The sequence below is a fragment of the Pristiophorus japonicus genome, chromosome 6 (assembly GCF_044704955.1).
Source record: "Pristiophorus japonicus isolate sPriJap1 chromosome 6, sPriJap1.hap1, whole genome shotgun sequence".
Classification (NCBI taxonomy): Eukaryota; Metazoa; Chordata; class Chondrichthyes; family Pristiophoridae; genus Pristiophorus; species Pristiophorus japonicus.
The window spans coordinates 103871036-103894662 of record NC_091982.1 but is presented as its reverse complement, the minus strand read 5'-3'; the positions used below and the strand labels follow the sequence as shown (position 1 = coordinate 103894662).

At 44.7% G+C, this 23627-nt stretch overlaps 1 protein-coding gene across 3 annotated transcripts in view; it reads left to right on the top strand.

Annotated features, from left to right (window-relative positions):
- LOC139265746 (plastin-3-like) overlaps positions 1–23627 on the top strand; it is a 123420-nt gene that overhangs the window by 49918 nt on the left and 49875 nt on the right. For all 3 annotated transcript variants that reach the window (XM_070883090.1, XM_070883092.1, XM_070883091.1), the window contains exons 2-4: positions 4257–4369; positions 11364–11527; positions 20558–20687. In XM_070883090.1, the coding sequence (XP_070739191.1) occupies positions 4303–4369; positions 11364–11527; positions 20558–20687 (361 nt within the window). In that variant the 5' untranslated portion in view covers positions 4257–4302. The remainder of the gene's footprint in view (positions 1–4256; positions 4370–11363; positions 11528–20557; positions 20688–23627) is intronic.

Genomic DNA, 23627 nt, shown 5'->3' with positions numbered 1-23627 from the left:
CGTGCCATCACTGATGGGAGGGTGTAATTACAGTGTGACATGTTTACTTGGGCAGTTTCCATTATAAATGTGGACACAGGAATTTATATTGGGGATAAAGTTGCTGGAAATGTTTAATAAAAATGTAACGGGAAGTAAGATTTTTGTCACCAGAAAGTGCTTGCAGGTGTAAGATGTTATATTATAGACACCACTTTAGCATACTAAAGTTTAGTGTATAGTATGCACCTCCTATAGGTATAACTATCTAACACTTTCATGTCACTTCTTTTTCATCATCCATTTTGTTTTCAATGACGAGGTCATAATGCTAAAAGTGAAGTTTGCAACAAGCCATGTAACCCTGAATCTAATGCACACCACATTTTGGAAGGGGAAGAGGGTGAGGAGTAACACTTAACAGTATGTTCTTTTTGCAATTGGTAACAGGACTGGGAATTAACAGAGGACTTGCTGTCAGTAACTTATAGTTTTGAACGTTCAACTGGCAAGGCGCTAGATGGGATAATGCTTGAATCTGTAGACATCTTGTGTTTGTAAATAAATAGTAGGAGGTAGATTCTAACTTCAAAGGAAAGAACAAAGTTACTTGCGACTTTTAGCAGGTTTTGTAAAATGGCGGCAGGTCAGTAGGTTTACTGATATAAATCAGTGATGAGTGAGCTGCTACATTGTTTAGTATGTAGCGAGGCTATGGTGTACATCAGAATCTGCACTCCAGGGCTCCGATTATCTGCAAGCAACGCCAGTGGAGGTTTGCTAGTTATTTCTCGTGTGTAGCTAACCGCTAAAGAGTCGTTGGGTGAAAACCTCTTCCCAGCGTTTTGCCACCAACATTGTGCTTTTTGTGCAGTGGAGGAGCACTGTTTGTGTACTCTCACTGCTGACCTCCAGTCTCTCTTTGCTTTGACTTCTGGCTTGGAGTATAAAACCCCAGTTGCAGAGAGCAGCAGTGTGTGTACACAAGCTGCATTCCTGAAGTTGACCTCTGGCGTATCAACATTAATAATGGATTGTGATCATCAGCAGCGTTATTTAGCTCCGACTTTGTGTGTCAACACAATGTATACAGCAGTAGCGCATTGGGACAGTTACATTTCACTAAGTTAAATGTTCTTTGCTTTCAGCGAGTTTTCCCCATTTCTCTGTCCTCTTGTCCTTGCAGGCAGTGGCTTGTGCTGCTGTGTAGTTCCACTCATGTTCAGCTACTCATGCCGATCCTTTTTTCAAGGAAAAATCTGAGGTGATGGTCCAAGGCCCATGGTGTACTTTATTTGCTCTCTCACTACTGCCCTTTATTTTCATATATCCCTCTTGTAGAATGCTGTACAATAAATTATGCTCTGTAACCCACTCCCTATCTCTGTAAATCTTCTCCAGCCCTACAACCCTCTGACAACTTGCCATTCCTCTAACTCTGACCTCTTGGACTGAATTTTCGCCAGCATTTTATGCCGTCTTTTTGGCCTACGCTTTTTTTGGAGCAGAACAAAATCTGCAAGTTTCGCCAAAGTTTCTGCGCCATCCAAAACTACTTACGGCCGATTTTTTTAGTTCCTGATTTTTTTGACATCATTAGGGTTGCCGGCTGTGTCATTTCTGGCCATTTAAGCGAGTTTGGCAAGTAGGATTTTTTTCAAAAACGGCGCAATGCATCGTTCTGAAAAACCTTACCTGAACTTAAGAAAATCGTCACAGAGAAGACGCCATTGTTTTAGCGGAGCTGAAGACACGGCACCGGGAGGGGGGGGGAGGCTTTCAGCCTGGGATAGCACTGGCAGTGGGCGGGGCACATTCGGCCCAGGATAGCAGCACCAGCAGCAGGGGGCCGGGGGCACATTCGGCCCAGGATAGCAGCACCAGCAGCAGGGGGCCGGGGGCACATTCGGCCCAGGATAGCAGCACCACCAGCAGGGGGCGGGGGGCACATTCGGCCCGGGATAGCAGCGCCAGCAGCAGGGGGCCGGGGGCACATTCGGCCCGGGATAGCAGTGCCACCAGCAGGGGGCGGGGGGCCCCTTAGCCTGGGATAGCAGCACCAGCAGCAGGGGGCGGGGGCACATTCGGCCCAGGATTGCAGCACCAGCAGCAGGGGGCGGGGGGGCCCTTCAGCCCAGGATAGCAGCAGCACCAGCAGGGTGGGGGGCCACATTCGGCCCAGGATAGCAGCGCCACCAGCCGGGGGCTGGGCCCATTCGGCCCAGGATAGCAGCAGCACCAGCAGGGTGGGGGGCCACATTCGGCCCAGGATAGCAGCACCAGCAGCAGGGTGGGGGGGGCACATTCGGCCCAGGATAGTAGCACCAGCAGCAGGGTGGGGGGGGGCACATTCGGCCCAGGATAGCAGCGCCACCAGCCGGGGGCGGGGCCCATTCGGCCCAGGATAGCAGCAGCACCAGCAGGGTGGGGGGCCACATTCGGCCCAGGATAGCAGCAGCACCAGCAGGGTGGGGGGCCACATTCGGCCCGGGATAGCCTCAGCCCTTCAGTGCGTCCCTCCTTACCCTGGCAATGTCAGTTTTTCGGCACAGACCTTAAGCTCCACCCACAGAGCTTAAGGACAATCTGCACCACTCCAAAATGAAAGGTTATGGCGGTGAAACTTGGAACATTTTTTTTTGCCACAGTCGGCCACTAAAAAATCGGACATATCTCTACAACTGCGCCAAAAATCGGCCATGTGGAAAATTGTTCCCTTAGCCTTTCCCCCACTTCCTGCACCCCACCATTGGAGGCCGTGCCTTCAGCCCCACCATTGGAGGCCGTGCCTTCAGCTTTGAGGCCTTAAGCTCTGGAATTCCCTTCCTAAACCTCGCCACCTCTCTCTCCTCCTTTAAGACGTTCCTTAAAATTTACTTCTTTGACCAAGTCTGTCATAACTCTCTCCTTTTTTTGGCTCAGTATATGATTTTGTCTGATACTCTCCTGTGAAACTCTTAGAACATTTTATGACATTAAAGGCGCCGTACAAATAGCTACTCCTGCTCTTGTACAACTTTTGTGAATCCTCCTTTCCAGTCCCTTGCATCTGTTGTGTTGGAGTAGATTCAGATGTAGAATACGTGTATCTGACTCATTGCTTCACTGACTGTTTCCACCTGTCTGACCAGCTTGATGTGCTCTCTCCTTAAACAGGACGCACTAACCTCCTCTCCTGATGTACAATAAGCTGACATAACCTTTTTTCACTAATAAACAGATAATCCTACAGATGTTTGCACGCCAGAGAGAGCTGACATTTTTTGTATCCCTCCTCCTTCAACTCTAATCTTACTGATCTGTGTAAAGTCTCTCCTTTCATTGATTGTTCTGTTGTAGTATTGTGACCAACCAGACTTTATCCCCACCAGGTCTGTCTGATCTTCCCTTGCTGGACTTCAGCAGTAAGATCCTCAGTCCTGATATCCCGCTCATCGTCCTTAAATTTTGTGGCTCCTGCTCGTCAGGCTGCTCCCCACCCACCTTTAGCTCGTGTTCACCCCATGAAGGTGAGACTCGCATCTTCTGACCACCACTTTAGCACTCTTGTTTTGCAGAGTTGTAGACGCTGTTGTTAACGCCTCCATTATCTCAAAAGTTCTGACTTAATCCATTATGGCTTTCAACATGTTACCTTCCAAAGCCTACTACTGAACAGTTTTGATATTTGTCGGACTGCCTATGATGATGATGAAGAATATCTTCAAAGAGTTTGACAGAGTCCACCAACATTGTGCTTTTTGTGCAGTGGAGGAGCACTGTTTGTGTACTCGCACTGCTGATCTCTTTGGGAGGTGTGTTCATTCTAATATGACAGGTGCACTGTACTGTGTAACTTCACCTGTAACGGCTATACCTTCCTAACACAAGTGTTCTTGGGTACATCTTTGGGTCATTTAGAGGTCAGATTGATTTTATTTATTAAATGTGAGTCCTGAAGATGTTTCGAAGATATTTTCTGTTCTGAATGTTTTTCCTGCAGATTGGAAATTATTGTGCTTTTTAAAAAAAAAAAATACTTAAAAAAAAAATTAAAAAATTGTGACCCTGAAATGTATTCCTGTCCTACAGATCGTGGTTTTTTGCTCTAGTATTGGGCAGTGTCTCGCACAGTAATTGTGGTTCCCAGAACATTGCGATGCCATGGGACTATGTTCATATTAGGCATAGCAAGAGATTGTTGGCAAGTTCCCACACACCACTTTGTTTCACAAGGCATAACAAACCAAGGATGAGGTATTTACAGTCTTAAGAATTTTTCTTCTCATCCCCTCCAGCTTTGAATCAGTAACCTGAAGTCGGATTATCCACGTAGTAGAGAAAATGGACGTCGTAACACATATTGCCAAGGATGAGCTGGAAGAGCTCAAAGAGGCTTTTAAAAAAGTTGGTGAGTAGTTCTTGGATTGTTGCTGCCTCCTTACCGACCGTACAAAGCAAACTGTGTTCAGTAACCTATGTAAACACAGCTATTAGTTGAGGAGCATCCAGTGACGTGCAGTGTCTGACTATGGTGCTTTGAGGTTCTATAAACAACAGTTACAACTTGTCTCATCTAATCGATTAGTGATATCTCACGGATTTTAGTGAAGCATAATGGTAGGTCTGTGAAATTTTCAACTGTATCCGCTTAAATTGTAAAGACCAGCCAGTTGTCTGGCTCCCTCTCATTATAAACTTCAAAACCAATTCTTCTGATTTTTCTCAACACTGCCAGTCGATATAATTATTCATTTCACTTTATTGTTGCATGTCACAGCTAGGGTGCTGTGTCCATAGCGCAGAATCGGTAGTACCCACTCCCACTGCACCCCACAAAGTCAACTAATCAAACCCACCTACTTTTTTCATAGTAGGGTGGCATACTGGCACAATATAAATGCACGGTTCAGTGATTTCAGTGTAGCCACTTATATTTTATTAATACTGTGCACAGATTGGGAGTAAGGGTTAATGTGCATCAACATTTCCCTTCCTCCTTCTTGGGAGATCTTTGGGGAGGACATTGTTCTCGTTTTGCCATCAGCCAGCAAAGCCTGCTGTGTGTGTGCGTGTAGGTGTGTGAATGAGTATAAGCGCGAGCTCACGTACTCATTCACACACCTACACACACACATACAGCAGGCTTTGCTACAGCTGGTTTCAGAGTTTTCTAGGAGCCTGCCTCTGCTTTGGAAAAGCTTGTGACTCTTCAGCTTATTTTTCCATTACACAAATGTGACTTGCTGTCCCAGGTCACACTTCAAAGACTTCCCGCCAGTCTGTCTCATACTCACAATTGTTCCCCATTTATACACGTTGAGGGTTTTTTATTAACAGGAACCATGACTTATGATCTGATTTGTCTCTCTTTCATTCACTTTCATTCATATGAACATAATTGTGGGATGAGGAGAGATATGGATCCATAGATAGTTCTTTTTTTATATATATATATATATATATATATATCTCTCATTGCATTTGCATATGTTACATAGCTTGAGTTACAAACCATGTTTACTTAGTCTCCAAATCATCCACTGCGCTGCAGATATATTCGTTACTACTTTATCTGTGCGAGCCAATTTACAGTAGTTCTTTATAGATAGTCGGACATGAGTTGAACCTGTAGAATTTGGAGGTAGCGATTTAGGCTCATAGTGTGTGTATATTGATCAGCCATTATTTATTTGGAAAGAAAACACAAATACAGTTGTGTCTGATATCAATATACTAATTAATTTATAAATAAAACTGCACAATAAACCTTAGTTCAGTTAAACTTGTACTTTTTTCCCCTCTCCTCCCAATGCATAATGGTAGCAGCCTCCTCAATATTGACCACACATTCCGACCTCAAAGCTTTCCATGAGGGAGAGTCTGGGGATAAGCTCTGTCAATTATATCACTAGTTGAACCTCAAGGCCAAGTAAAGTCACTATTAATTGTTACTAACGTAACTTAAAAGGATGCCAAGTTTCCTTAGTGGCTATTTTTTAAAGGAGTATTCCCAAGACCACCCCGGGTCAATTATGCCCATCGATTTTCGACCTCAGCAACAAGGGCAGTATTGGCCTCCTCAGAAAAGCGCTTTGTGCGCCTTCTACCGTCCATCTCCTCTCCCACCTCACCCAGATCACTCACTTCAGTAACCTCCTCCACCTCTATATTGGTCATGATCTCATCATTTGATCCATGTTAATAACTAAAATCCAATAACCCAATAATTCAGCTACTCTGCACACCAGCTTCCTAACAACAACAACTCTCTCTCTCTCTCTCTCTCTCTCTCTCTCTCTCTCTCTCTCTCTCTCTCTCTCTCTCCTGCGCATGCGCAGGTGACCCCTGACCTCCCGATTGGCAGGAAAAGTTAATCACAAAAAAAACCCATGCATGCGCAGAATGGACGCTGGCCTTGCACGATGGAATCATCGCTAATGCCCATTTCACATCGCTACGGCAATGCCCAAATTAAAAAATGGAAACTAGCGGTTTTCAAATGGGCAATATTCCGACAATCCCGAAAAAAAAATATCACTAACACCGGAAATATTGCTCATTTTTGGGCGATATAGACCACAATGCAAAGTCTAGCCCATTGTCTGTACTTGATTTATAGTTTGTACTTCAACTGCACTTTTTGAACCAACTTAAATTTTTTTGGGTATCTCTCAAGGTGATTTAAAAATATTTGTCATGGGATGTGGGCATCACTGACAAGGCCAGCATTTATTGCTCATCCCTAATTGCCCTTGAGAAGGTGGTGGTGAGCCACCGCCTTGAACCGCTGCAGTCTGTATGGTGAAGGTACTCCCACAGTGCTGCTCGGGAGGGAGTTCCAGGATTTTGACTCCTTGACGATGAAGGAACGGCGATATAATTCCAAGTCAGGATGGTGTGTAACTTGGAGGTGGTGGTTTTCCCATGTGCAAGCTGCCCTTGTCCTTCTAGGTGGTAGAGGTCACAGGTTTGGGAGGTGCTGCCAAAGAAGCCTTGGCGAGTTGCTGCAGTGCATCTTGTAGATGATGCACACTGCAGTCATGGTACGCTGGTGGTGGAGAAGAGAGTGAATGTTTAAGGTGGTGGATGGGGAGCCAATCAAGCAGGCTGCTTTGTCCTGGATGGTGTTGAGTTTCTTGAGTGTTGTTGAAACTGCATTCATCCAGGCAAGTGGAGAGTATCCCATCACACACCTGACTTGTGCCTTGTAGATGGTGGAAAGGCTTTGAGGAGTCAGGAGATGAGACACTCACTACAGAATACCCGGTCTCGGACCTGCTCTTGTTACCACGGTATTTATGTGGCCGCTCCAGTAAAGTTTCAGGTCAGTGGTGACCCCCCCAGGATGTTGATGGTAGGGCATTCGGCGATGGTAATGCCGTAGAATGTCACGGGGTGGTGGTTGACTCTCGCTTCTGGAGATAGTCATTGCCTGGCACTTGTATGCCGCGAATGTTACTTGCCACTTATCAGCCCAAGCCTGAATGTCATTCAGGTCTAGCTGCAGGCGAGCATGGACTGCTTCATTATCTGAGGAGTTGCAAATGGAACTGAACATTGTGCAGTCATCACTGAACATCCCCACTTCTGACCTTATGACGGAGGGAAGGTCATTGATGAAGCAGCTGAAGATGGTTGGGCCTAGGACACTGCCCTGAGGAACGCCTGCAGCGATGTCCTGGGGCTGTGATGATTGACCTCCAACAACCACAACCATCTTCCTTTGTGCTATTTATGACTCCAGCCAGTGGCGAGTTTCCCCCTCAATTCCCGTTGACTTCAGTTTTACTGGGGTTCCTTGATGCCACACTCTGTCAAATGCTGCCTTGATGTCAAGGGCAGTCACTCTCACCTCATCTCTGGAACTCAGCTCTTTAGTCCTTGTTTCGACCAAGGCTGTAATGAGGTCTGGAGCAAATGGTCCTGGCGGAACCCAAACTAGGCATCTGTGAACAGGTTATTGGTGCGTACGCGCTGCTTGATAACACTGTCGACGACACCTTCCATCTCTTTGCCGATGATTGAGAGTAGCCTGATGGGGCTGTAATTGGCCGGGTTGGATTTGTCCTGGTTTTTGTGAACAGGACATATCTGGGAAGTTTTCCACATTGTCGGATAGATGCCAGTGCTGTAGCTGTACTGGAACAGCTTGGCTAGAGGCGCAGCTAGTTCTGGAGCACCTCTTCAGCACGACAACCAGGATGTTGTCTGGGCCCAAAGCCTTTGCTGTATCCATTGCGCTCATTTCTTGATATCACGTGGAGTGAATCGAATTGGCTGAAGCCTGACTTCTGTGATGGTGAAGACCTCCGGAGGATGGCGATATGGATCATCCACTCGGCACTTCTGGCTGAAGATGGTTGCAAATGCTTCAGCCTTGTCTTGCACTCATGTGCTGGGCTTCGCCATCAGTGAGGATGGAGATATTCATTGAGCTTCCTTCTCCTGCTAGGTATTTAATGGTACACTACCTTTCACGACTGGATGTGGCAGGACTGCAGAGCTATGATCCGTTGATTTGTGGGATAGCTTTAGCCCTGTCTATGGCATGCTACGTCTGCTTTTTAGCATACATGTAGACAAAGGTTCTGTACCAACCTGCCCCCGCCACACAGTACTGTTCCCCGATTATCAAGATCCATGACGAGACCTTGGATAATGTGGACCACTTCCCATACCTTGGGAGCCTACTATGAGCAAGGACAGACAACGATGACGAAGTCCAACACCACATTAAGTGTGCCAGTGCAACCTGAGGAAAAGAGTGTTCGAGGACCAGGATCTTAAACCCTGGCACCAAGCTCATGGTCTACAGAGCAGTAGTGATACCCTCCCTCCTATATGCTTCAGAGACATGGACTAGTACAGTAAGCACCTCAAAGCACTGGAGAAGTACCACCAACATTGTCTCTGCAAAATCCTGTAAATTCATTGGCAGGATAGACACACCAACGTCAGCGTTCTCTCTCAGGCCAACATCCCAGCACAAGGCATTAACCACGCTCGATCAGCTTTGATGGATGGGCCAACGTTGTCCACATGCCCAATATTCAACTCCTGAAACAAGCGCTCTACTCCGAGCTATGTCATGGCAGGCGAACTCCAGGAGGGCAGAGAAAATGCTTCAAGGACACCCTCAAAGACTCGTTGAAAAAATATAACATCCCCACCGACTCTTGGGAATCCGTGGCCCAAGACCGCTCATCCAAGAAGGCGGTGAACACTTCCAAGTCTAGTCGCCGGGAGTACACGGAAGCCAAGTACAAACCGTGGAAGGAGCGTATTGCAAATCGAGCACCCCACCCACCCGATCCTCCAACCACCATCTTCCCCACCTGTGACAGAGACTGTCGGTCTCACTTTGGTCTCATCAGTCACCTTAGAGCCCATTTTAGTGTGGAAGCAAGTCATTCTTGACTCTAGGGGACTGCCTAAGAAGTAGTAATCCTGTGCTGCAGCTTCCCCAAGTTGGCACCTCATTTTTAGGTAGGTCTGGTGCTGTTCCTGGCATGCTCTTCTTTAGTCCACATTGAACAAGGGTTGATCCCCTGGCTTTATGGTAACGGTAGAGTGAGGGATATGCCAGGCCATGAGGTTACAGATTGTGGTGGAATACAATCCCTCTGTTGCTGATTGCCCACAGTGCCTCATGGATGCACAGTTTTGAGCTGCTAGATCTGTTATGAATCTATCCCATTTATCACGATGGTAGTGCCACACAACACCCTGGAGGCTGTCCTCAGTGTGAAGTTGGGACTTCGTCTCTATTATGCTCATAATAAAGGATGAAACTGAGTACTGTATGCAATGAGTAAGTGTGACCTTAGCTCCTTTAATTGAACTCCAGATTTTTGGTACAGCGTGGGAGGCCTGCTTATATACTGTGCTCCCAAGGGATGCTGGGATCCCTTGGGACTCCAACAGGTAGGCCCTCTGGTGGTGATGTGATACAGGTTGCCAAGGGTTACATACATAACAATCTCCACAATGACTGCGCGATGATCACTGTTACCAATGCTGTCGTGGACAGATGCATCTGAGACAAGTAGATTGGTGAGGACGAGATCATGTAGATTTTTTCCCTCATGTTGGTTGTCATCTCCACCTGCCGCAGGCCCAGTCTGCAGCTATGTCCTTTGGGGCTTGGTCAGTAGTGGTGCTACCGAGCCACTCTTGGTGATGGACATTGAGGTCCCCCACCCAGAATACAATTTGTGCCCTTGCTACCCTCAGTGCTTCTTCCAAGTGGTGTTCAACATGGAGGAGTACTGACTCATCGGTGAGGGAGGGCAGTAGGTGGTAATCAACCGGAGGTTTCTTTGCCCATGCTTGACCTGAAGCCATGAGACTTCATGGGGTCGGAGTCAATGTTGAGGATTCCCAGAGTCACTCCTTCCCAACTGTATATCACTGTGCCGTCACCCCTGGTAGGTCTGTCCTGCCGGTGGGACAGGACATACCCAGGGATGGTGATGGAGGAGTCTGGGACAGTGGCTGAAAAGTATGATTCTGTGAGTATGACCATGTCAGACTATTGTTTGACTAGTCTGTGGGACAGCTCTCCAACATCTGGGGACTTGTGCTAAAATTGGGTGAGGAGGACTTTGCTGGGTGTGCCATTGTCATGTCTGTAGCCGGTGCCGAGGTTGATGCCGGTTGGTCCGTCCGGTTTTTTTATTCTTAATTGTTTCTTGTAGTGGTTTGTTACAACTGAGTGGCTTGCTGGGCCATTTCAGAGGGAAGTTAGGAGTCAACCACATTGCTGTGGGTCTGGAGTCACACAGGCCAGACCAGGTAAGGACGGCAGATTTCCTTCCCTAAAGGACATTAGTGAACCAGATGGGTTTTTACAACAATACGATAGTTTCATGGTCACTATTACTGTTGCTAGCTTTTTATCCCAGACTTATTGAATTAACTGAATTTAAATTCCCCAGCTGCCATGGTGGGATTTGAACTCTTGTCTCTGGATCATTAGTTCAGATTAATGCACGAGTGCCAATCTTTGACCATCAACTTTTCAGCTGAACCCGGTTTAAAGTTCTCGTGAAGTTTGACAAAATGGAGCAAAAATTATTTTTGGCAGTTAAAAGTGGTACGTAAGCAGATTAAAAAGTTGTGTGTATATATATCATGATATAAGTATGTGCTGAGTGTACCTCACATCACGTATACCACAGTAAGATGTACTTTTCCATTTTGGTGGAAAATATACTTGCAGATAAACAATGCTTGCATATGTAAACTTAAATACGATATTTTTAACCAAGTTACAGGCTGAGAGATTTGTTAGATACATTGAAAAGCTGAAACTGAGCAGATTTAGATTTTTCCAAATGGGCAGCCATTAATTGTCATTGCTCTGATTTTTTGATTAAAAAATCTTTTGTTTATCTCAATAGATCTGAACAGCAATGGCTACATTAATGACTCCGAACTCCATGATCTCTTCCGTGAAGCCAATGTTTCACTGCCTGGCTACAAAATAAGAGAAATTGTTGAGAACCTCATGATCGAAGGGGACAAAGATAAAGATTGCAGGATCAGCTTTAACGAATTTGTTTCCGTAAGTATCCTCCTGCTGCGAGCTCATTCTACGCAGGATGCTGTCGAAACCCAGTAGATCTTGGCATCTTTGTTGGTTCCCATCCTCCTGGTGCACTGTGTCTTCCATATTAGACTGAAATAAGTTCAGGAGCGATTGCGCTCTCAGCACTTTTAAAACAAGTCGAGAGCTGAGGTTCCATACTTAATCATTGTTAGTGTTCTGATTTGTTGGGGTACTTGGATTGTGCTTGGCTACAGAGCAATGTGATTTATCAACGTCAACAACAACTTGTATTTATATAGTGCCTTTAACATAGTAAAACGCTCCAAGGCACTTCACAGGCGTGTTACAAGACAAAAAATAAATTTGATAGCGAGCCAAATAAGAAATTATTACAGCAGATGACCAAAAGCTTGGTCAAAGAGGTAGGTTTTAAGGAGTGTCTTAAAGGAGGAAGAGAGGTAGAGAGGAGAGGCTTAGGGAGGGAGTTCCAGAGCTTAGGGCTGCGGCAGCTGAAGGCACGGCCACAAATGGTTGAGCGATTATAATCAGGGATGCTCAAGAGGGCAGAATTAGAGGAGCGCAGATATCTCGGTGGGTGGGGGGGGCGGGTGTTGTGAGGCTGAAGGAGATTGGAGGTAGGGAGGCGCAAGGCCATGAAGGGATTTGTAAACGAGGATGAGAATTTTGAAATCGGCGTTGCTTAACTGGGAGCCAATGTGGGTCAGCGAGTACAGGAGTGATGGGTGAGCGGGACTTGGTGCGAGTTCGGACATGGGTTGGCGAGTTTTGGATGACAAGTTTATGTAGGGTAGAGGTGTGGGAGGTCAGCCAGGAGAGCATTGGAGTGGCCAAGTCTAGAGGTAACAAAGGCATGGATAAGGGTTTCAGCAGCAGATGAGCTGAAGCAAGAGTGGAGACAAGGAATGTTATGGAGGTGGAAATAGGCGGCTTTAGTTATGCCGCGGATATGTAGCCGGTAGCTCATTTCAGGGTCAAATATGACATCCAGGTTGCGAGCACTCTGGTTCAGCTTCAGATAGATGCTAGGGAGAGGGATGGAGTTGGTGGCTAGGGAACACAGTTTACGTGGAGACCAAAGATACTGGCTTTGGTCTTCTCAATATTTAATTTGAGAAAATGTCTGCTCATCCAGAACTGGATGTCAGACATGCAATCTGAGTAAAAGTGTGGTGTGAATATTGGCAACATGATTTATTTGGTCAGCACCATCTTCTGTAAATTTGCCAGCGAGCTAGAGAGAGACAATTTCAAACACTTTCTTTCCATTACGTAATTTTTTTTCATGAATCCAACAACAAAATGTGAACTTTAAGTGAATAGTAATTGATGTTGCCATTAGCTGAAAATAAATGTGACAACAGTTTGAAAGTTTGTGGAATATTGAACTGTCCATGCAAATTATATAATATATTTTTAAAAATATGTATATGAAGGCCAGTTTCACGAATGAATATTGTTGAACAAAAGACATTCTTATTTTATCTATCTTTGCTTTTTCAGCGGGTTGTACGAGATACTTCACATTTTCTTTTGTACTTTTATCTTTTCAGCCTTGTTTGTTTTCATTTTCTTAGTTGTGTAGTAAGTCTTATTTTCTTCTTTCTCAGCACATTTGCATGTTTGTGGTTTATGATTGCTCCATTTTAAGCAGTACTTGCATGTTTTACATCCAGCTCCAACATGTTTATGGAATGCTTGGATTGTGCTCACAGAGCAGTGTAATTTATCAAATGTTTTATGCGGCGATGAGTGGGGTGAGGAATTTTCTGTATCTCTTCTTGCTCCGCCTCACTAAGAATGTTGAAACCTTTTATTTCCATTGTCTTATTGAAGGATAGCTGAAGGCTACTCTCCCCACTGCTGTACAGTTCAGTCAAACTAGCAAGTTGTCCACAGTCATTTAATGAATATCAGATGGAAGGTCGGCTTCTGAAACACCACCTCCTGGCCAGTGCCTGCAACTGCACTGTTACAGACAACTGTTTACATAACCTAGGATTTCCACTCTTCGGGCCGAGAAATTGGTTCAGGCCCGAATTCTGGCACGAACCCGGCAATGACCGCAAAGGGGAAATTGATGCATAAGAGGACCACACGGAATTGGTACTCTTGCGTCATCAAACGTGACCGGTGTGCTGGGGGTGCTCATCATCCTCCAAGAGGCAGAGCATCAGTCGCAAAGAGAAGGAAAGCCGGCTGACCGGGGACGTTGGCACTGGGCCTATGGTAACTATGGGCGGGGGGTGGTGGGGACAAGATCGGGAGAGGAAGGGTGGTCTATGGCTGGCAGTGTGAGCTGTGGCCGGCAACGGCCAACAGTTTCAGTATGGAGCACACCTGTTTCTCCAGGCTCCCACGTTCAAATTATTACTTATCTTATTGGTGACAGTCTCTAGTGTTCCCTTTAAGAACCACTAGTTTGACTGCTTTAGGCCCACGAGAACTGGCTGCAGCAGGCACAGTGTATGCTGCAGTCAGTCTATTGTTTCTAAATACACTTTAACAATCGTGCAGCACAGAAACATTTCTCATTCATTCCCTACATATCCTGGGTCATATGCCAACATCAATAACTTACAAATAGAGGAAATTCAGATGTTTCCTTTTCATACTGACTGTGGTAGGAAACTGGGTGGCACCGTAAGCTAGCACCATGCCAATTCACATCTTCAAGCCAAGTTTCTTTTCAGTCTGCACTGATGCAATGACGAGTCCCCCCTCTGTTGGCTGGAGGGGAAATGAGTTTGGGCAGTTTCAAACCCGTTCCTTGTAAACATGGACTTGTGGAATCAAACTATCTGCAATTTGGCACTAAGCAACAGAGATACAAGGGTACATTAAATATATTAAATACAAGGTGTATTAAATGGAAACCTGCGCATTGGTGCAGTAAAGGATTCTCCACGGATGCTGCCTGAGTATTTCTAGCATTTTCTGTTTTTATTTCAGTAAAGCATGAGGTTGGAGCAAAGTAGCAGGATTTAGCCCTTCATCTGACTGTACTTTGCACTGGCACTGAGTGATAGAAGCGGGAAAGGTGTTCCGTCTCCCAGCACGACGATGAAATCCTTTACTTTGAGTACTATTTGTAAAGCAGTATTATCTCCTGCTCCCTCACACATGGCTTTCCCTTCTGACTGCATGGTCACGACCAATATTTTCCCTTTTCCCCCTGTCTTTACTGAATATCTGATGAAAATCAAGGAACGGGTGAAGAAAATTTGCTCAAGTATGAGGAAATCTGATTGTCCAGAAAAGCTGAGATGGTAATTGCTCATGTTAATTCCCGGGATTCTGAGGGTCCCCACTGCCTTTTCATCTAATGAGTTAGTAAATAGACAACGTTGTCACAGACTTAATCAGAGTGGACTTGTTCACCTGAGGTTAGCATTGGACAAGTACAAGCACAAGACCAAGTACAAATGATCTCATTCTGTATCTAAGCTGAGGCTCCCTATGTCTGTGGTCAGCTAGCAAATCTGTGTAGATGAGAGCTGGTTAATTCCATTCAGCATTCAGTCAGGGGGGAGTTACTTTCTAGCTTTGAGCTGAAAAAAAAAATGGATGCCTTCTATCAGTGGATGACCTCACATTGTCCCACATTGGACTCGGTCTGTCAGTTGTGCCCACTCAGTTAATCTATGAATGTCTCTTTGCAACTTTCTGCTCCCATTTACATGACTTTCTGTGCCAGCTAACAATGCTGTCAGCAAGCTTGGATATATGGCTCTCTCTCTCTTCATCTAAGTCACTTATGACTATCGTTAAAAGCTGAGGCCCCGGTACAGCTCCCTGGGGGACCACGAGTCACATCCTGCCAATTGGAGTACATATCTATTATTCCAACTTTCTTTCTCCTACCTCCCAACCAATTCCCTGCCCATGTCAATAGTTTGCCTCCAATTCAATGTACTTTCATTTTTGCTCCTCTTGTCTGGAACTTTATCGAATGGCTTCTGGAAGTTCATATAAATTACATCCATAGACACTCACTTATTTACCACGTTAGTAACCGCCTCAAAAAATTCAACTCGTTCAGTTAGACGTGACTTATTCTTTACAAATCCATGCTGGCTCTCTCTGATCAGCTCACATTTGTCCAAGTGCTGTCATTCTGTCCCGAATAACAGCTTACAGTCGCTTCCACACAACAGACATTAACTAATAGATCTATAATTTCCCATTTTTTCTCCCCCACTCTGCTTAAAAAATAATGATTTTCCAAACCAAAGAGACAATTCCTGAATCAGGAGAACTTTGATATGTGAAATGTTCCATTTGTGTAATGAACACATTTTTAATAACTTTCCATCAATGGCATTGATATACATAGGATATACGACATAGAAACAGGCCATTTGGCCCAACCAGTCCATGTTCCATGGCATTTATGTTCCACTCCAACCTGCTCCCGTCTTTCCTCATTTAGCCCCATCAGCCTAACCCTCTTACTGCCTTCTCTGTCATATGGTTATCTAGCCTCCCCTTAAATGCATTTATACTATTTGCTTCAACCACTCCCTGTGGTAGCGAGTTCCACATTCTCACCACTCTCTGGGTAAAGAGATTTCTTCTGAATTCCTTTTCTTGCATTTGTGGCCTTTATTTATGCTCTTCCCAAGTGGAAGCTCTCTCTCTCTCTCTCTCTCTCTCTCTCTCTCTCTATCTACACAAGAGCAGGAGCCTGCTCTGCCATTTCTTCTCCCTGCAGATTGGGTTGGGGGGCACAGGCACAGGCTGGGCTATGGGCCGGGCATTGTCTGAAAACACAAGAGGTGCATTAAGGTGAGGGAAGGGCGGGTGAGCATGCAGGAAGAAAGGTGGTCAGAATATGGAGCAACTAAATGATGAGGCCTTCTGCTTTAAATGGAAGATAGGATGAGAGGAAGGTTTTCACTTACCCACTGCCATGGCAACCTGCAGGCCCATAAGGCGAAGCACTTGCTCCTCCAGGTCTGTGAGCTGGCCCAGTTCAGGCTCCCCTACTCCTGTTGCTGCTGCTGCAGCCTGTTATGTGCCACCTTGGCCTGCAAAAGAAAAGAAGCTTGGTGAGTAACAGTGCAGTTATATATGTGGAGGAAATGCATGGGCAGCTTAAGTAGCTGTGATTCTAAGCAAAGCATCAAATGAGGCAATAACTGTGAGTAGGCACATCCGGAGTTAAATGCTGGTTTGCTGAGTCTGCATAGAAGCTGCCTTGTAAGAGTTGTGGGAACAGACAGGCTCACAGGTTCATAGGTCACAGGTTCATAGGGAAGAGTTGAGGGAACATGTACTCACTTTGACCTGACGAGTGATGTCGCAGAACGTCCTGCGACACTGTGGGTGTGCGGTCAATGACGGAGGTGTCCGACACCTCTTCAGCCCCCTCTGCCCAGAGAGCGCTGTGGAGCGGACCTCCCAGCTGGAGGAGAAAGGATGTACCTCCCGTCCTCCACTGACCCACCAGTGTCTCCAGTTCGCCGTCTGAGAAACGGCTGGCCCTTGTACTGCCTCTCTCAGCTGCCATGACGGGCCTCACTAAGCAGCTACTCGACTGTGAAGAACAGGAGAATCAGCAGAACAAACCTGCAAGGCATCCCCTTTAAGAAGCCCAATGACCAGGTGACTTGTTATGAGTGAATGAAATTCATCTAAAATTGGCTACACATTTCCACCACTGCCCCTCCAGCGCCACACAGAGACCATTTAACGCTACAACGCAGCTCTCCGATTTGGGAAACAAAGTGCCAAATTTACAAACTTCCTCCCGCCCATCTCGACCAATGCTAAGTTTTCACACAATTCAAATTATGTGCCCCAAACCCAGCGCGGTGCAACTTTGGCCCCTTAATCTCTTCATATTCTCCCTTATCATGCTCTCCCCTGCTGTCCATGTAATTAATGTATGCCCTTTTTCTGATCCTTAATTTTTCCCTTATGGCTTTATTCATCCATGGTGTCTCATTAGTGTTTAGCTTGTTCTTGGTTTTTAGCGGAATATATTTTTCCTGGACTCTGTTGCACAACGTTTTAAATGTTTCCCATTGCTGTTCTGCTTCATTGTTTGCCAATATTGTTGTCCATTTTATTTTCCCAAATTATTTTCTCAGCCCCTCAAAATCAGCTTTTCTCCAATCTATTACACTGTTCTTCTTCATAGTTATGTCCTACTCAATTATTATTTTAACATGTATTATATTATGGTCACTATTGCCTAAATGTTCCCCTACTTTTACTTCTCATCTGCTCTGGTTCATTCCCCATTACTGGATCCAATAATTAATCCTCCTCTGTTGGGCATTTTACATATTGGGTTAGAAAGGACTTCTGTACACATTGTAGGAACTCCATTCCCTATTCCCTTTACCTACCTCTTCTGTCCAATTAATATGTGGGTAGTTGAAATCCCTCATGATGATTATTCTATATTTTTTTTACTCATTTCCCTAATTTGTCTGCATATTTCTTCCTCTACCTCCCTTCCACTATTAAATGTTCTGTATACTACACCTATTCATGTGATTGATCCTTTATTATCTTGTATCTCGATCCACATGGATTCTATTTCTGTCTTGCTGATAGCTGTGTCACTTTTTTCTACTGTCATTGTTATCCCTAAAAAGTACAGCTACTCCACCTCCTTTTCCTCCTCCTCTTTTCTAAATATATTATACCCGGCAATGTTTAATTTCCAGTCCTGATTTTTCTGTAGCCATGTCTGAGTAATGCCTACTATGTCTGGTTCCTGGCAACACATGATTGCCTGCAGCTTCCCTGTTTTATTACAGACACTGTGTGACTTGCTGTACAGACAGTTTAACTAATTTTTAATAGCAGTCCCTTTCACTTTATTTTAACCATTTTTTACACTCGTGTTCTATAACTCTATCCCCTGTCCATCCATGTCCTTCTTTACTTTACTCTTTCCTATGCTCTCCTTTTCTGTTTTGTTTATATTTAGGCTGGTTTCATTTCTTGGAGAACATACTGTTTCCTATCCCTTTTGATTTTCTGTTGTTAGGCTTATCTCAGTGTATCACTGATTTGCTATGCTGGACATGCATTACACCTGCTTTTTGTCCTACTAATGCAATAATGGGAGATATCCATCCAGCGAATTGATGTGACCATTGGTCTTTAGATTCTGCACCAGCTGGGCATTGGTATTCCTGTACAAAATCCTTGGGTCTGAAGCTGATGTATTTTCCAGGCTGGACCATGAGATGAAACTGCACATATTGGGTACGGTTTCATTTCAAGAAAACCTGGATGGGAAGAGTGATAACAGCAGGCAGCTGTAGGAGATGGCAGGTGGTAGTAAACGGAGGACAAGCTCTTGTGTGGATCTGCAGCGACTTAGCAGGCGGCTAGCCCCCAAAAAAGGCAATCCAGTAACAGCTGCTGAGAACATTATAAAGACCCAAGCATGCATTGAACCTGATCTGATACCCAACATAGTCTTTGCCTTTATGGAACAAAAGGCTCATTGTGTAGGTTAGCATGTGAGAAAAAAACCGTCTTGTTTCACTGCACACTTTATTGGAAGGAAGGTGTGGGCATTCAGAAGCATTATCCTATTGCAAATCGAGGTGGTCATTATCCCATGATTTTTTTTTTTGGGGGGGGTGGGGGGAGTGGGGTGACTAGTATATAGATTGTACTTACTTGCAAAACCTCCCCAGTTGAGATTAATAGCTGAAGCAGGACACCACGATGCTTGAAAAGAGTAGGACAAATTAAGTAACTGACCAGCTGATGTTGAGATTGAGGGAGAAGATCAATGCCATGAATTTTGAGGTATTGGGAAAGAACATCAAGTGGGCGACTGTGCAATGAATGCTGATTTTCAACAATGCTCGGAGGGGAATGGAGGGGAGGGGGATGGGGGTGGGGGGGGGGTGGAAATGGGGTGGAGGCATATCGAGCTGGAGGGTAAACCAGTGGTAGAAGTGACTGATCCAGAGATGCCCTACAGTATGGGCAATTCCTATAAGCTAGAGGATGTCTGCTTCCAGTGTTGAGGCTATGGCGAAGTAAACTCCAAACAAGATCATTGCGATTACTAAAAGAGTAAAGGACAGAGAAACACGAAGACTCGCTTTGTCACTTTCACTGGAGTTTCCTGTAATAAAATTGGATTTTCCGAAACATGAACTCACTATTGCACTTGTATCCAAATTTAAAAAAAATCTGTGTCATGTGATTTATCATTCTCTGGTTATAACAGATTAAATAAAGATTTGGATACCAATACAGGTACTGAAATTACGTTGATGTGGTAATGTTGCACAATTTCAAAGTACAGCTTGCCTTTTAATTTTGGCACAAAGCTATCTTTGCCGTCCTTGTATAAACAAACACAGGCTGTTTAACGTGCACCAATGCTTCTGTTAATGCATCGGAACAGGAACAAGTCACATACAATGCACTAGAATCGGCAGTATGTAAATACCAGTCCACTTTGTGTTTGTTTTTTTTAAGTTAAGACATGTTACTAGCTGTGCATCCATTTCAGTGTAATATTTGTGTAAAATAATTCCAATCTGGTCTTTTCAGACCATTTGATTTTGTTGCATGCTTCTGCTAGAGATTTAGGTACACAATTGACTGGTTGACTTCAGCCAGAAAAATCTTTTGAGAGGATTTTGTTTCTTGTGTGCATTCTTTGCTGACCATTGAGACTGTCTGTGAATGAGCTGCTTTGCAGACATGTTCATTAATGGTTTGGGTGAATGTAGAAAACTGTAGAGAATGTAGCAATGCGGTAATTCGGTTTGGCAATTTGTCACTGATCAGAGTGAATTAAAATAATGGGCACTAAATCGATTTGTCAATCACTTTATTAACTTAAACTAAAATCAGCTAAGAAATGATCCTGACACTGAGGTACACCGATTATTACATAGTATATTAAATGGCACGCCACAGCACAATTGTACTTCTGTCACTTTTTAAATGGATGTTGGGCTAGTCAAGTTCAAGACCATGAATTATAGTTTTCAATTAACCTGAAATGCCCTTGTGTAACTGTTTAATTCACAGATTGTTCAAAATTTGAAAAGTAGCCATGTTGCTAAAACGTTCAGAATGGCAATCAACAGGAGAGAGGGCATCTGTGCTATTGGTGGAACATCTCTTCAGTCCAGTGAAGGAACCCAGCATTCCTATTCAGGTACCCTCTACTCACATACATTGCTGCACATGCAGAAAGGGACTGGGTTATTTTTCTGAGAAAACTAGTTGTTTAGTAACTTTTTACACCTGTGATCTGAATTTTAATGACTTGTATTTGGACCCCAAATCATTTTGTTCACCCACCCTCAGTGCTGCTCTATTCATGCACCTTTTTGCATCCAGTAACATCTCCCACTTTGTTACTGTAGCTCCACCAACTCACTTGTTAATTTATTATATTCCTTATTCTTTATTCTTCTTTCAGCCTTCAGTAAAAGCTTGTTCCCTGCCTGGCTTTTGGTTCTCCCTGTTACACCCGTATCCAGGGATTTAGGAATGATTCTAAAACAAGACTTGCCAAAAGGGGTTGGGTGGAGACCAGACCAAATATTCAACACTAGGCTTTTCAAAAGCAATGTCTCGATAGTTATTCCTGGATTGGATGTTTGCCTGTTATTTATATCTGATGGTTAACTTGTCCAGTAATTTAAAAATAACATTCTGAAGGTATACAAATAAAGTTCCTTAGCCTATTAATTTGTAACATCGCAATTCATCGGTGTATTTCCTGCTGTGTAACAGACTCCCATCTTATTTGGATGAGTGTCAAATGGTGAAATCAAGCTTTGCGAGTTTTAAAGTGGCCTGCTTTCTGCCATTTTTTTGTGTTTTATTATTCTATTTCCCCAAAAATGTATTTTTGTTTTTTTTGGCCAATGGGAGCCAATGGACCAGAGAGCACAGGAACGATGGGTATCTGGCCCTATTTCAATATCCCCTCCACCTTCCCTGCCACCTAAAGCTAAGCCCAGGGGTGTGGAACCTTGATGCACTGCTTGATTTAGATTCACCTTCCTCTCGGGTATCCAGTTATCAAGATTGCTTTCTCTTACCTTCTAAACATCATCTGCCTTCACTTATATCTCTTCCACCTCTACTACCAAAACCCTAATCCATCTTTATTGACTCAAGGCTCAGTTTCTCTAACATTCTACTTGTTGGTCTCCTAGCCTCTTTAAATCATTATTTAGAAGGACAAGGCCCATACACCATCCTTTTCAAGTTCCACTGTCTCCCTATGCTGCAATGAAATGACTAAGGCCCTCATTCTTGCCTTCAAATTCCTCCGCATTCTTTTCACCACCTGACATCAGTGATTGACTCCAGCTGTGTACACACTCAGCCAACTCCTCATTTTCAATTCCTTTGACCACAATGGCTCTGCCCCTTTAGAACTCCCTCCCCCAGTACCATTCTTTACTCCCTTTCTCTCCTGTCTTCAAAATCTTCCTCAAGACCTTTCTCTTTGGACTCCCCCGCATCCCTTGCTTTTCTAAGGTGAACAATCCCACCTTCTCTGGTCTCCCCATGTAACTGAAGTCCCTCATTCCTGGTACCATTCTGGGAAATCTCCTCTGCACCCGCTCCAAGGCCTTGACATCCTAAGTGTGGTGTACTCCAGCTGGGCTCTAACCATTGATTTATAAAAGTTTAGTATAACTCCCTTTCTTTTGTACACTCTGGCTGGAATTCTCCCATTTAAAAAAAAAAGTAGGGTTTGGAGCGTGGGAGCAGTTAAATTGTTAAAAATGGGATTCCTGACCTGATCTCACCTCCAACCTGCCCGCTTGCAATTTTTCCACAATTTGTGAAACATAGAAATCCACAGCACAGAAAGAGGCCATTTCGGCCCATCGTGTCCGTGCTGGCCGACAAAGAGCCACACGACCCTCTGTCAGCAGCCCTGAATATTACATATAAACCTATGAACAATGACGGAAAGGTGAAGAGCACCCAGCCCAACCAGTCCGCCCCACAACTGCGACACCCCTTATACTGAAACATTCTACACTCCACCCCAACCGGAGCCACGTGATCTCCTGTGAGAGGCAAAAAAACAGATAAAAACGCAGGCCAATTGGGGGAAAAAAATCTGGGAAAATTCCTCTCCGACCCATCCAGGAGATCAAAACTAGTCCAGGAGATTACCCTGACCGTATTCGATTTGCTGCAGTACTTACCATTGTATCTGCGCCAGCCAACAAGAGGTTATCCAGTCTAATCCCACTTACCAGCTCTAGGTCCGTAACCCTGCAGGTTTACGGCACTTCAAATGCCCATCCAAGCACCTTTTTTAAATGTGGTGAGGGTTTCTGCATCCACCACTCTTCCAGGCAGAGAGTTCCAGACCCCCACAACCCTCTGCGTGAAGAAGCCTCCCCTCAAATCCCCTCCGAATCTTCCACCGACCACCTTAAAACTATGCCCCCTTGTAATTGACCCCTCCAACAAGGGAAATAGGCCTTTGCTATCCACTATATCCAGGCCCCTCAAAATGAGGTCTCCTCTCAGCCTCCTCTGTTCTAATGAGAACAAACCCAGCCCATTCAATCTGCCCTCGTAGCTAAGATTCTCCATTCCAGGCCGCATCCTAGTAAATCTCTGCACCTCCTAGAGCAATCGCGTCCTTCCTATAATACAGTGACCAGAACTGCACGCAGTACTCCAGCTGTGGCCTAACCATTATACAATTTAAGCATAACCTCCTTGCTCTTGTATTCTATGTCTCAGCCAATAAAAGCAAGCATTCCGTATGCTGCCTTAACCACCTTATCCACCTGGCCTACTTTCAGGGATCTGTGGACAAGCACTCCAAGGTCCCTTTGTTCATCTACACTATTAAGTAGCTTACTGCTTAATATATGTATACCCTTTCCTTATTAGCCCTCCCAAAGTGCATTACCTCACACTTCTCTGAATTAAATTCCATTTGCCACTGCCCTGCCCACCTGACCAGTAGATTGATATCCTCCTGCAGTCCATGACTTTCCTCTTCAAAATTAACCACACAGCCAATTTTAGTGTCATCTGCAAACTTCTTAATCATACTTCCTATATTCAAATCTAGATCATTGATGTATACCACAAAAAGCAAGGG